Source organism: Pollicipes pollicipes, unplaced genomic scaffold, assembly GCF_011947565.3.
Source record: "Pollicipes pollicipes isolate AB1234 unplaced genomic scaffold, Ppol_2.1 Scaffold_7261;HRSCAF=8764_pilon_pilon_pilon, whole genome shotgun sequence".
Classification (NCBI taxonomy): Eukaryota; Metazoa; Arthropoda; class Thecostraca; order Pollicipedomorpha; family Pollicipedidae; genus Pollicipes; species Pollicipes pollicipes.
The window spans coordinates 22,334,367-22,347,051 of record NW_023597054.1 but is presented as its reverse complement, the minus strand read 5'-3'; the positions used below and the strand labels follow the sequence as shown (position 1 = coordinate 22,347,051).

At 57.7% G+C, this 12,685-nt stretch overlaps 1 protein-coding gene across 1 annotated transcript in view; it reads left to right on the top strand.

The window, feature by feature from the left end:
* The first annotated feature begins 2,124 nt into the window (after window positions 1-2,124).
* LOC119113248 (vinculin) overlaps window positions 2,125-12,685 on the top strand; it is a 28,169-nt gene continuing 17,608 nt past the window's right edge. The window contains exons 1-5 of the mRNA XM_037237601.1: window positions 2,125-2,229; window positions 3,760-3,905; window positions 7,426-7,621; window positions 11,491-11,641; window positions 12,227-12,432. Coding sequence (XP_037093496.1) covers window positions 2,170-2,229; window positions 3,760-3,905; window positions 7,426-7,621; window positions 11,491-11,641; window positions 12,227-12,432 — 759 coding nt within the window. The 5' untranslated portion in view covers window positions 2,125-2,169. The remainder of the gene's footprint in view (window positions 2,230-3,759; window positions 3,906-7,425; window positions 7,622-11,490; window positions 11,642-12,226; window positions 12,433-12,685) is intronic.

Genomic DNA, 12,685 nt, shown 5'->3' with positions numbered 1-12,685 from the left:
GGGGGGGGGGGGGTACTATTGCGCCGGGAGTCGTGCCTTGATCGGCGTCTGCTCTTCTGATGACCGTGTCCTATGCTTCTCCTGCCTTGAATTCCCAGCGGACTCGTTCACCTTTACACAGTGGAAACCCACCCGGCGGCGCTGGCTTTTTTCGACAGCATAAGAGCTGTCGTCCTCAGAAATCAGTGCCGCCTTCATTATGGATAGACAACTGCCCCTCGCCTACCCGTCCCCTCGGTAGACCTTTGGGTTTTAGTTGCTGAACATTGCCAAGCGGAGGTTGAGCTCAAAGAGGCGTGAGTGCACGGGCTCCACCGTCGAGAGAATGCGGCATGTCTTGCAGTTGCGTGCCCTGCTGCATAGCTCATATTGAGATCAGAGCCTACTCGTCGGGCGTTTGATCTATTGCTGTGTTAACTGTCGAGATGAGAGTCTCCTCGGTTTTACATTTTCCTTCAAAATTTCGTCGGTGATGTTTCCGGCCACTGTTAGTGTCCGTCTTCCGTTATGAAGACGTTTGATCTTTCAAAGAGAAGGAAAAAACATAGGACTGGTTTTGTTGCAAATTGTCATGTGTATCTCTTACAGTTTCGATGCTGAGACAACCGTGTGCTCAGAAAGTCACGTTAAGCAATGTTCGTAACTCTCGGACGTTCACCGCGTTCTTGTTCATATTTCAACCTGGAACGCTTCCTTTGTGGCAAGAGCCCAAGCACTGCCTTGGACGACATGAGATGTGTAAATTGCCGCGTAACGGCTGGGCTCCCCGTCATGTATCGGTGCTTGCTACGCACTTGAGTATTTTTACTCACGCGTTCAGGCCAGATTGGCATGGAGACTGTTTGTCACAGGCCTGTCCCGTCTGTGTGCCATATGTTGTTACTCACGCGTTTAGGCCAGGTCTCAGGCCGTGAGACATGACATCGAGACCATGTGTCACGGCCTGTTTCGTTTGTGTGCCGTGTACTGTTACTCACGCGTTTAGGCCAGATCTCAGGCCATGACACATGACATCGAGACCATGTGTCACGGCCTGTTTCGTTTGTGTGCCGTGTGCTGTTACTTACGTGTTCAGGCCAGATCTCAGGCCGTGAGACATGGCATCGAGACCATGTGTCACGACCTATTTCGTTTGTGTGCCGTGTGCTGTTACTTACGTGTTTAGGCCAGACTGGCATTGAGACCATGTGTCACGGCCTATTCCGTCTGTGTACCATGCGTTATGAGACGGCACTACGGTTTGAAGGGCAGGCTCATTGCCATGTTTCCAATGGCTACCTGCGTTACAGGTGACATCAATTCCTTCGGTTCGGTTGTTACCAACCCAATCGCTTTTTGGTACTGCATATAGGTACTTGCGACTGTATTAGCCTGAACCGTTCGGTCAAACTGTTGGTAAATTTTGCATTACTGCTGAAATATGTTATAAAGAAAACAAAGAACATCACGCATTGAAGCCTAAATCAGCAAACGCATTTATTATACAAAGCCTTTTTGCCTAAGCCGTACAGGCCTGAAGATGTTCAGCATCGTGTGATGGCGAAGGGGCCAACGGTGTTTTCATACTAAGGCTGGGTCCCCTTCAGCTGCCAAGACCCGGTCCGGCTGCCAAAGAAAGCTGCTGTCCCATGTGTCGAGTGATTTATGACCGCAGAGTCGCTCGTGCGAGGATGATGTGCAGGACAACTTTCGTGTTACAGCTGTGATCATATGAACTCCGTAGCTCATCGACATATGCGCTATAAACATCGTTTTTTAGTTCTAAGGTGTTGCTTTGGTTTTGCTGCAACTGATGGAGGTGCAGTATTGATGTTGCCTCGCTGGCCTGGATGTCAGTCGAAGTCGAAGCGACAGGGGCACTCGAAGCGACAGGGGCGCCGCGGCGCAGAGCCGGACATGGCGTCACACCGCCGCCACCAACAGCGTCCGGACCGTAGCCGTGTACGGGCGGCGGCGCGGCGCGTTTGCCGCTCTGCGCGGGCGGCGGCCGCTGCAGCCGGCGTGGCCGCGGCTGGCCGGCCGAGCTGGTAACCGCGAGCCGAGCTGGTAGTCCAGCAGGTAACCGCGACTGGCCGGCCGAGCGTATCCAGCAGGTAACCGCGACTGGCCGGCCTCCCCCAGGTCTCGCGGCTGGTGATCCTGCACGAGGAGGCCGAGGATGGCAACGCCATGCCCGACCTGCAGCGGCCCGTTCAGGCCGTCTCCAGGGCTGTCAGCAACCTGGTCAAGGTCAGTCAGCCGCCGCCTCGGCGGGTCGAGGCGGGCTACCTGCCGACTTCACCGGTCAGGGTAGGTTACCTGCCGTCGTCGCGGGTCGAGGTCAGTCAGCCGCCGCCTCGGCGGTTCGAGGCGGGCTACCTGCCGACCTCACCGGTCAGGGTAGGTTACCTGCCGTCGTCACGGACCAAGGTCAGATAGCTGCCGAATCCGTGTGTCAAGGTGAGGTAGCAAGCGCCTTGACGGGACGAGGTAAGCCAGTGGCCGCGTTTAACTGTTGATGCCTGCGGGATGCCGGATCTGAAGGGATGCCGTCTGCCGTCCGATAGGGCCTTTAGCCCCAGGTCTAGTCCTCCCGCTCTAACGGCTGCTCAGACGGGTACGGGTGATTTGGGAGAGTTTCACCTTCGCCTGAAGACGTGAAGGGAACTCGCCAGTTGTCTCAGTTAGTTGGGTCATCTTATCAATTAATGGCCAGGGACGTAGCTACGCTTTATATGCCACTTGGGTTCATTTGTGTTTTAGTGCCAGTTGTGCGTAGCCAAACACGTGGTCATGTATGGTAAACATACAGAATATGGTGAACCAGGGAACCAGTGACCAGTGTACCATGCGTAATCCCCTCCGCCATGTTAAGCTTAAAGTGCAGTTAACTACATATGAATATGTAAGTATTGACTACACACCCATGTAAGAAAAGTGCAGTTGACATTAGCGTGCCTCGTGACTTGACCCTTCCGCTGTGAGCTGGTCCTGACCTGAGCCTGGCGGTCATGAGCAGGCGGTGACCTGAGACTCCCCGCCGTGGGTTGACCTGACCTGAACCTCGCCCCAGGCATTGTAATGCATTAAGTCCGTCCCGAAGCTCAGCTGGTTAGAGCGCCTGCGTTCAGATTTACCCAGCCGTGGCGGGGTCGGTTCGACCCGTGGCGGGTTGGGTGGGTACAGCCGGTGGGAGCGGTTGCGCCAGAAGGTCAGGTGACGTCAGAGGGCAGGTCAGACTGTTCAGAGCATTTGGCACATCAGGCTTCCGTCGCAAAGTTCTCCCGGCATCACGTAGAATTTCATGATCGGATGATGAAGTCAGGCTCACGCCACAAACACCACTTAGCGTTGTCGCTGATGCCTAGGTCTACTCAATCGAAAAAAAATACGATTTAGTCCGGGCCTTTGAATTGATGGACTTCCGGGTGAACTCCCTCGCTAAGCAGTGCTCTTTGCGTGAGCTCTGACTTCAGCACCCGATCGTAAAATTTCGGACCAACGGTAGCATTTGGGGGAAAACCTGAAATCGAAACAGACCTGAATCACCGTGAACCGATCTGACCCAAGCCTTCTGCCGTCAGCCGACTTGAAGTGGACCTCCCGTCATCAGATGACTTGACGTAAGTCTCCCGCCGTCACTTGACCTGAGCCTCCGGCGTTAGCCGACGACTTGAATTTCCCATCGTCAGCTGACTTGACCTGAGGTCCCCGCTGTCAGCTGACTTGGCCTGAGCTTCGCGCTGTGAGCCGGCATGACCTGACCTCTGTCGGCCGCAGGTGGGCCGCGAGACCATCAACTCCAGCGATGACCAGATACTGCGCCAAGACATGCCGGCCTCGCTGGTGCGCGTGGAGCAGGCGAGCCGCCTGCTGGAGGACGCCTCGTCCATGCTCAAGATGGACCCGTACTCGCAACCGGCCAGGTCAGCGACGGGGCAGCGCCGGCATGACAGAGACGGTGCAGAGGAAGTGGCAGGAGCACCGGGTGGTGATCACGGACGCATTAGCTGAGCGCAGCAGTCTGGTGACAGTGTTGGCCGCCTGCCAACAGTCAGCGTGTGGGGCTACTTAAAGATGGATTAAAGTGCAGGACTTTAGGCTGAGACCTTCGCTTCACTTTATAGCCACTTTGATGCTATAAAGCGGACGATGCTATTGCTTCACTCGATAAGGTAGATGCATTACAGGCGATGCGATAATTATGTCCCCTACGTCGCACTTGGGCTATGGCTTGAAACTAGTATTTTGCTGTCACAAGCTGTATTGCTATCTCTAAAGTGTTTAATCCACTATGTAAGTCAGTCGGGCGTCGTATACCCTTTCTCAGCTGCTTAAGGTGAAAGGCCTCGTTTCCAATGGTGATCAAGGTCACGGCGGCGACAGGAAAAACGCGAGTCGTACGACGTAGTGCGCCGCAACCGGTTCTGGCCGCGCCGCGTGCACAGTTTGGCGCATGCCATGGCGCGGCTAGAAGGCGCCAACCCCAAGCCTATTATGAGCTGCTACCAGTCGCCAGCAAGCCCAACAGACCATGCTAATCTTCTCAAAGGCACATCTCCGGCGTTATCTTCCGTGAGCCAGCTAGTACGGCTAATTCGTCGGTGCCCTTAACACTAATGACGGTACCGCTGCCAAACTTGGGCTTTAATCACAGCGCACTGCCGCATCGGACAGCACGCGCGACGGAGGCGTGTGCAGGTGGTGGGGCACGCGCTCAGTACGGTTCGAGCTCGTCACGAGCAGGCCATGCTCCGCCGGCGTAGCCCCCTGCCGGCAGCGTCCGATGACCCGTCACCCGTCCGGGCGTAACGCGCTCGATGAGCGGCGGCTGTATGGCGTGGGCGTCGCACGTTCGGCTGGGCGGGGGCCGCGCTGCAGGCCGCTGCTGCGTAGACGCGTCCGTAATGGGCAGCAACGAGCGCCACTGGCTGCACCCAGTGATGCCGAGGGCGCACGGCGCAGCTGACGACAAACTGCCGGACTGAGGTGCGAAGGACACGCTCTCTGCAGAACGGACAGGGTCCAGTGAGTGGAGAGGGGAGGGAGTTTGGAAGAGCACGCTTTCTGCAAAGCTGACAGGAACCGGCGGGAGGGGCAGGAGGTGAGGTACAAGGGGCACGATTTCTACAGAGTGGACAGGGCTCGGCGGGAGGGGGGGGGGGGAAGTGAGATACAAGGGGCACGCTTTCTGCAGAGTGGACAGGGCTCGGCAGGAGGGGCGGGAGGGGAGGTGTAATGGACACGCTCTCTGCAAAGCGGTCAGGACCCGGCGGGAGGGGCGAGAGGGAAGGTGCAACAGGCACGCTCTCTACAAAGCGGACAGGGCCCGGCAGGATGGGCGGAAGGGGGGTGGGGGGGGGGGGGGGGGGGGGCACAAGGGACACGCTTTCCGCAGAGCGGACAAGGCCTGGCGGAAAGGGTAAAAAGTGAGGTACAAGGGGCACGCTCTCTGCAAAGCGGGCAGGACCCGGCGGGAGGGGGGGGGGGGCGGGAGGAAGGTGCAAGGGACACACTCTCTGCAAAGCGGGCAGGACCCGGCGGGTGAGTCGGGGGGGAGGGGGGGGAAGGCCGGACAAACGACGTTGTGAGCCTAGAGTGACTGTGTACATGACTGACATTGGTGACTTCAGTGTTGAGGGGTATGGGTTGCCCGTCTGGTCTAGAATAGTGCTACAGGTTATTTCCGGCAATTGATTTTATTCTCCAGGCTATTCGTTATGGCGTTCTATTATTGAATGTTGATTTAATCATGGGCAAAAACACGGATGGCGGAGTTGGCTGGGGCCGGGCATTGATCTCGACGATGACGATCCACGATCGTGATTGCGATCCCCGGCCTGCAGTGTGCCAGATCCTATATATCTGGTCCAGCCGCCTAGAGATGTGACGGGCGCGGGACAGACCACCGCTGGATGGACGGACCAGACCGGACGGGCCACCGCTGGACGGACGGACCACACGGACCACCGCTGGGCTCGCGTCACGCCACCGGTCCATGAGCGGTCCATCTGTCCGGCCGCTGAGCCACGGAAGCTTGGCAGAGATTTAAGAGTAGCGTTAGTCAGCCGCTGCATCTCACTGGCGCTGCGGTGGTTGCGAACGGTGATGGCAGGTGAATGATCGCAGTTGGAGTGATCGCAGTTGACGGCGGAATGTTGATGTGCGGCATCAGTGTGTGGGCTGGCAGATGGCTGTGTTTGGCAGCGGCATTTAAAACGGGAGCAGGCTTTGCGAACGGCTGGACGAAACAAGTATGCTATGTCTGCCAAAATAACGGACGACCAACATGTGAGCGCATCCCGAGATGAGTAACATCAAAGGCGAGGACCACACCAGCAATTTTGCCGCACTCATGGAATGTTAAGTAAGCACTCCGGATGGTGGGCCCCTAGCCTCCAGCCTTGAGCAGGGCTCTCGCTCCCTTCGGTATTCGTCGAGACTGTGCAGAACGGGGCAGCTGTCGGCGCCGGCGCCGGGACGCAGCCACATCGGGTGACGACACGCGCCGTCTCGTTAACAAGACACGGTGCGGAGCGGCCGTCGTCGGCCGGCCGGGCAGAGCGGTCAGCGCGGCCGGAGGGGCGTCTCCCCCGCGGCGCCGGCCGCCCGTCCGTCTGATGGTGTTTGTAAACAGGGCACGGCCCGGTGCCCGCGGCCGGTCCGAAGCTGGCGGCCCGCCCGCACGACCGGCCAGCCCGCACCGCCCGGTCCCGGTCGGCTGGCACGGCAGCTCGTTCTGACCGCCGCCGACCGCCGGCGGCTGCTGGGCGTGGCCGCGCCAACGGCAGCTCGCGCCGCGGGGCCGCCCAGAGCGCCCGACGCGCCCAGCAGTGTGGCGAGATAAGACGAAAGCTGATGAGAAGCGACATTTTTGGGTCATTCAAAGGCCGCGGCCGAGTGCAGCAAATCGTATCAGCAGAACTCCGAGTGTTGGCTTAGGCTGAGGAGGCTCTCCAGCCTGCTTAAAAACCTGTTTACATTTAGGTCTGTCTTGGACCGCTGGAAGCCAGCCGCGCCACGGCTAGACTATGGAAGTCCGTCCCGTGGGTTACCCAATACCCATAACCAGCCACGCCCCGACCAGACTATAAGCGTCCGTCTCATGGGTTACCCAAGACCCATAAGCAGCCACGCCCCCACCAGACAATAAGAGTCCGTCTCATGGGTTACCTAAGGCCCATAAGCAGCCACGCTCCGACCAGGTTATAAGAGTCTGCCATGTGGCTTATCCGATGATCACAAACAGCCACTCTCCGACCAGACTATAACTGTCTGCTCTATGGGTTATCCGATGCTTACAAATAGCCACGCCCGGACCAGACCATAAGAGTCTGCCCCGTGGGTTACCCGATGCTCACCTCACAAACAGCAGTGCTCGCCGCGTGCCTGAGTCGACCACCGCTGAGTACCTCCCACCCACCGCGCCCGTCCGTTCTGCTGCAGGGGGAAGCTGATCGACGGCTCGCGCGGCATCCTGCAGGGCACATCGTCGCTGCTGCTCTGCTTTGACGAGTCGGAGGTGCGCAAGATCATCGTCGAGTGCAAGCGCGTGCTGGACTACCTGGCCGTGGCCGAGGTCATCGAGGGCATGGAGGACCTGGTGCAGTTCGTCAAGGACCTCAGCCCCTGCCTCACCAAGGTACTGTCTGCCTGCCCGCTGGAGGGGCAGGTATCTGTAATTTCCACCGATGGCTGCACACGGTCATGCGCGTACTACTCGCTGGCCGTCATCTCCACTGCCCAGCTCCAGATGGTCGACGCTGCAACTGCGGGGCGCGGCGACGGCTCCACCCCGACCCGCCCACCTCACCCTTCGCTGCAGATCTAGGGCGCACCGCACGCACATCGCAAAACACGTCAGAAAACAGGTCATTAAGCCGCGCGGCGGCGACGCCCGAGCGGCTGCGGCGTGGCCGCCGAGCTGGCACCAGCCGTGGTCCGACCGCCACCGGCCGCTGGTGCCAGCTGCACCAGTGTCAGAGCGTGGTTACGGGCGACGGCCGGCCCGCCGTACCGCACCACCCTTGCCAACAGCAGCGGTGTCCGGGGCCGACTACAGCGGCACGAGCCGAGCCGGGCGCGGCTGGCGCGACGGTCATTAGTCAGGACCCGTCCCGTCCTCCCGCCGCTGTACCCGGCGGCGCGAGCGGGCGGACCGCTGGCTCGCGAGCGCACTCTAATTAGCGCGTGCCTCGGTTAGCTATCGACGAAGAAATATTGGTGAGCGCGTGGGCTCGCCATCAGCGTGAATTTAACGGTTCCGAGCTCGTTTGACGTCAGGCACGGGAAATGATGTGCGGCGGTCCCTTTACAAATGTAAACCCATTTATTTAAAGGGATTAATGTGCATGGGGCTTTAAATGACATAGCCATCTTGAAGACCATTCGGTATAGTTCACAGCCCTGCCCTTCCATAGACTTAAACCCTCTAATTTCGGAATTACATGCCCGTTAAGATGTCCCAATTATTTCGTGCACAATATTTCGAGGTCATTCAGGTTTGCATGACACCAAAACAGCGGCATTCAAATCCGCCGCCTTATAGGCCATGCGGCGTTCCAAGGCAAGCAGAATATTATAGCTTGTCAGATCTGACGCCCGTGAGCACGATTTCGTCGTCGTCGACGTCACGTGGACTTTTTAACGCAATCAGCCACTGAGGCCAGCTTTTTGACGTGCTCAGCTGCTGAGGCCAGCTTTTTTACGTGCTCAGCTGCTGACGCCAGCTATTTGACGCCCTCAGCTGGCGTCGTCACCCCGGAAGGAAGAGCGGACACCGCGGGGAATCGAACCCGTACCTCTGGCTTCTAACACGCTCAGCTGAGCCGTCACGCTACCGACACTCTGTAAGCGCGGTATCCAAATGGAGTGGGCGCCAAATGGCAATCAAGGTTGAACAGAAATGTGGACCAGAGCCGACCAAAATTCGACCAAAAATTCGGCCCAGATTATTTCGACCAGAAATTATCACTTCAGGGATATCGTATGAAAGCGAATGGATAGCGGTGGGGCGGTACTACATGTGCCTTGGGGCCAACCGCCCAGCTTTGGCCCGCGCAGGAGCCCTTCGGAGTGTGCGATGGGCGCCCGGTTGGGGTTTCCCCCCCCCCCCCCACCCCCATCTTAGAAGGCCTCTCGGCTCATTCGTGGCTGGTGCACGCAGCTTGCTCTGGATAAGCGCGGCGTCGCGAGGATGCAGGATAAAGCAGCAGTAGAGAATCAGAGACAGTTACTAATTATGACCGAAATAAGACTTGTAATCGAATAACTGAAGAACAGAGCCATAGCCGGATATGTTATCACAAGCGAACATTTTAAGTAACCGAATAACTTATGAATAGCGCCATCACCGAGCATGCGACTACAAGCAAACATCGTAAACTCACGAGTAAATATGTAAGAAGACCACGAAAAAGAGCCAAGATGCGAGCACAAAATGATATTTGGCTCAGCAAACACTTTCAGCATTGCTACTGTCATCTCTCGGTGATTTGAAATACTACGTGTCAGTGCCAGGGTGGCAATTTCGCACGGGTATTTTGGCAGCACCTCACCGTCGTGCAAACGTTTCGCATTCCATCCAACAATTACGTATTAAGGAACATTTGAACGTGAGAAATTTTGTTAGTAGCATTCTTTTCACTCCAAAATATACCAATGGTTATAAGTGAGCTTATTTTATCATGCGTTATGTTCGCTCCAACCTTTCTCCGAATGTAGAGTATTCCCTTTAAGGTGGTTGTTTCATTAAGACGCGCCGTGCAAGCGCCGTTCGCTGGAGCACTGCATCGTCTCGATGGAGCGCCGTCATCACACCGGCCTTCAAAGTTCGTAAACCGATGCTGACCTAATCACACCCAGACGCTGACCCACAAAACGGGCAGCCTTACCGCGCACATGCGCACGCCGTGCGTGCGTGTGCGTTCTGCACCCTCCGGAGACGGTCGGCTCTATTTGGCGGGACAAATTTGGCGCGCGCGCCCGCCGGTCGGCCGGGGACGCCCGACTCGGCGCCGGGTGACGAGCGGCGCCGGAGCGGCTGTTTGGCTTGGCCCTGAGCGGGCGCGTGTCTCAGCGCCGTCCTGAAACATCATCGGGGAACGCACGGCGAGCACCCCGGCCGTCGGCCGTCTGACTCACCAATCGGAAATAGTCCGCCGCGGGGGGGGGGGGGGGCGGGGAGGTGGGGTCCGGCCGGGCGTGGCGGCGCCGGTCTGACGGCACTGTCATATGACCTGTTGTGAACTGACGGTCAGACGAACCGGTCTGAACTGATGGTGAGATGGCCGGGGCTGCGGTGATAGGTTATCCAAGGCCACCGGGCCCGAAAATGCGGCAGTTATAAGTTTGCTGTCTTGGTTTGGGCTGCTTTGATGCATTTCATCGGCTTCTTTGTCTGCCAGTCGTGGCCTATGACAGCATATGAGGTCTTGCCAAATCCTACCGCAGGTCAGACGATACGTCGATATGAAACCAAAGGTATTTATTTGGCCCGGTCACCTGTGAGAAGTAAAACGGTAACCAGCACATTTCCAGCACAATAGCCCCTTCTATATGTGGTGCAGGCCGGAAGAACAGAAAAGGCATCTGTCTGGGTGGCCTGACTTCTGTCGGCTGGTGCTTATCTGACCTCAGTTCTTGATTTTTTATTAATTGTAATGTGATTCTGAAGTGCAAGAACACGTCCTTTCGTTTGAAGGCGGTTGCATAGTGCCACGACTGGTATTACGAGTGCTGGAGGACCCTGCCCTTGACTGCGGTGACCTTAAAAGTATTTTGCGTAGCGTGTGAGCTTATCAGTCTCAAAACGGATATATCTTCAAAAGTTTCCGGCTGGCACTGTTCGTATCTGTCGGTTGTTGTCGTATTTTCTCCGATCTGAAGATTGGATCGTGAGTTACCCGAGGGTGTTTTTTGGCTCCCCTGATGATCGCGGATGGTGACGGAGCCGAGGGTGTCTTTTGACTCCTCTGATGATCGCGGATGGTGACGGAGCCGAGGGTGTCTTTTGACTCCCCTGATGATCGCGGATGGTGACGGAGCCGAGGGTGTCTTTTGACTCCCCTGATGATCGCGGATGGTGACGGAGCCGAGGCGGCGCCGAATTGAGCTGCCAACCTGACCGAAGCGACACAGGATACCTAGAGCACGTGTAACTAGGCAGCGCATCTGTCAGACAGTGATGCTTAATAGGGATTTCCATTATAAGCTATTTCGCATGCAACAAGATAGCGTGCGATATACCTGCCCAGGAGTCGAAGCGGCGCTTCAGCACCGGTGCGACAGCCGGCTCTGGCGTACCGCAGGCCGAGACACCGCACCACTTTGGGCTGCGCCTCGTGTGGGGCCCTCTCCCTCGCCCCCGCCCCGCCTCGCGGTCGGCGAGCCGCCCCGGCGCGCCGCAGCCGCCCACCTCCTAGCATGCCATAAATACAAATGCCTGGCGGCACGTGCGCCGGCATGTGGCCGCGGCGTCATGCGTGACCTGGTGTGCCGCCGCCGTCGCAGGTCTCGAGGGACGTGGACGCGCGGGAGAAGGAGCTGACCCACCAGGTGCACCGAGAGATGCTAGTGCGCTGTCTGGAGCAGGTCAAGACGCTGGCCCCCATCCTCATCTGCTCCATGAAGATCTACATCCAGATTACCGGCCAGCCGTCTAGTGAGTGGGCGGAACGACAATTGACAGGAGACGTGAAAAATGAACAGCTGATGAACGACGAAAATAGGCATGTAGCACGACGTGATAGGCGTCGTATACAAAGTATTTGCCGTTTAGCTAGACCGATAGAAGGTGCCATGCCCGCTGCCCACTCAGCTCCCAGGAGCGCAGCTGTCGTCACAGCCGTGCTCTGGCTCCACACTCCCGTATTCTGGTGTAGGCATTCGGTACGATCATTATTCGCTAGCCATTTGTGTGTCTGGCGTGAATATGCTCGCTCTAGCCCACACAGCCAGCCAACCTACACTTGTGCACTACAAGTGAGCACCTGCCTTGTCGGGGTCATACGCGTATGATAATCGTCACTTGCTGGTCTCAGCCAATCAATGGATTTACCCGCTGACTGCCAGCTGTGCTCCGCCGCCTCGAGATTCGGCCGCGTCGTCGAGTGTGATCGTAACCGGCGCGGTAAGGAGATCGCCTTTGACCAGGCGATCTCCCCACCGCGCCTCTCCCGCCCTCTACCTCCCCCCCGGACGGCGCGCCGGCCCCTCTGACCCCCGTCGCCACCCCCCGCCGCCGCAGGTAAGGGCGCCGAGGAGGCCGCCGAGAACCGCAACTACCTGGTGGGCCGGATGAGTGACGAAGTGCACGAGATCATCCGCGTGCTGCAGCTGACCACCTACGACGAAGACGAGTGGGACGCGGACGCGCTGACCGTTATGAAGAAGGCAGAGAGTGCCATCGCCTCCAAACTGCAGCCGGCCAACGACTGGCTGCAGGACCCGCTGGTGAGACGGGCTGCGCCTGCGTATGGCTGTGTTTTGCAAGTGGCCTGCGAGAAGCGCTATGAAATGAACCTGGCGCTTATTATGGAACTACTTGTGCACAATGCATCAAGGCTACCAAAGTGCGGAGATTTTCCATAAAAGCACAAAGTTTGACTTCCGATCTTTGTGCAAGGCAGGGCTACGAAAGGTCGATTTCGCGTTGCGATAATGCTTCAGGAAATGGCCACCCTCTGGCACGATATCTGTTTGAAGA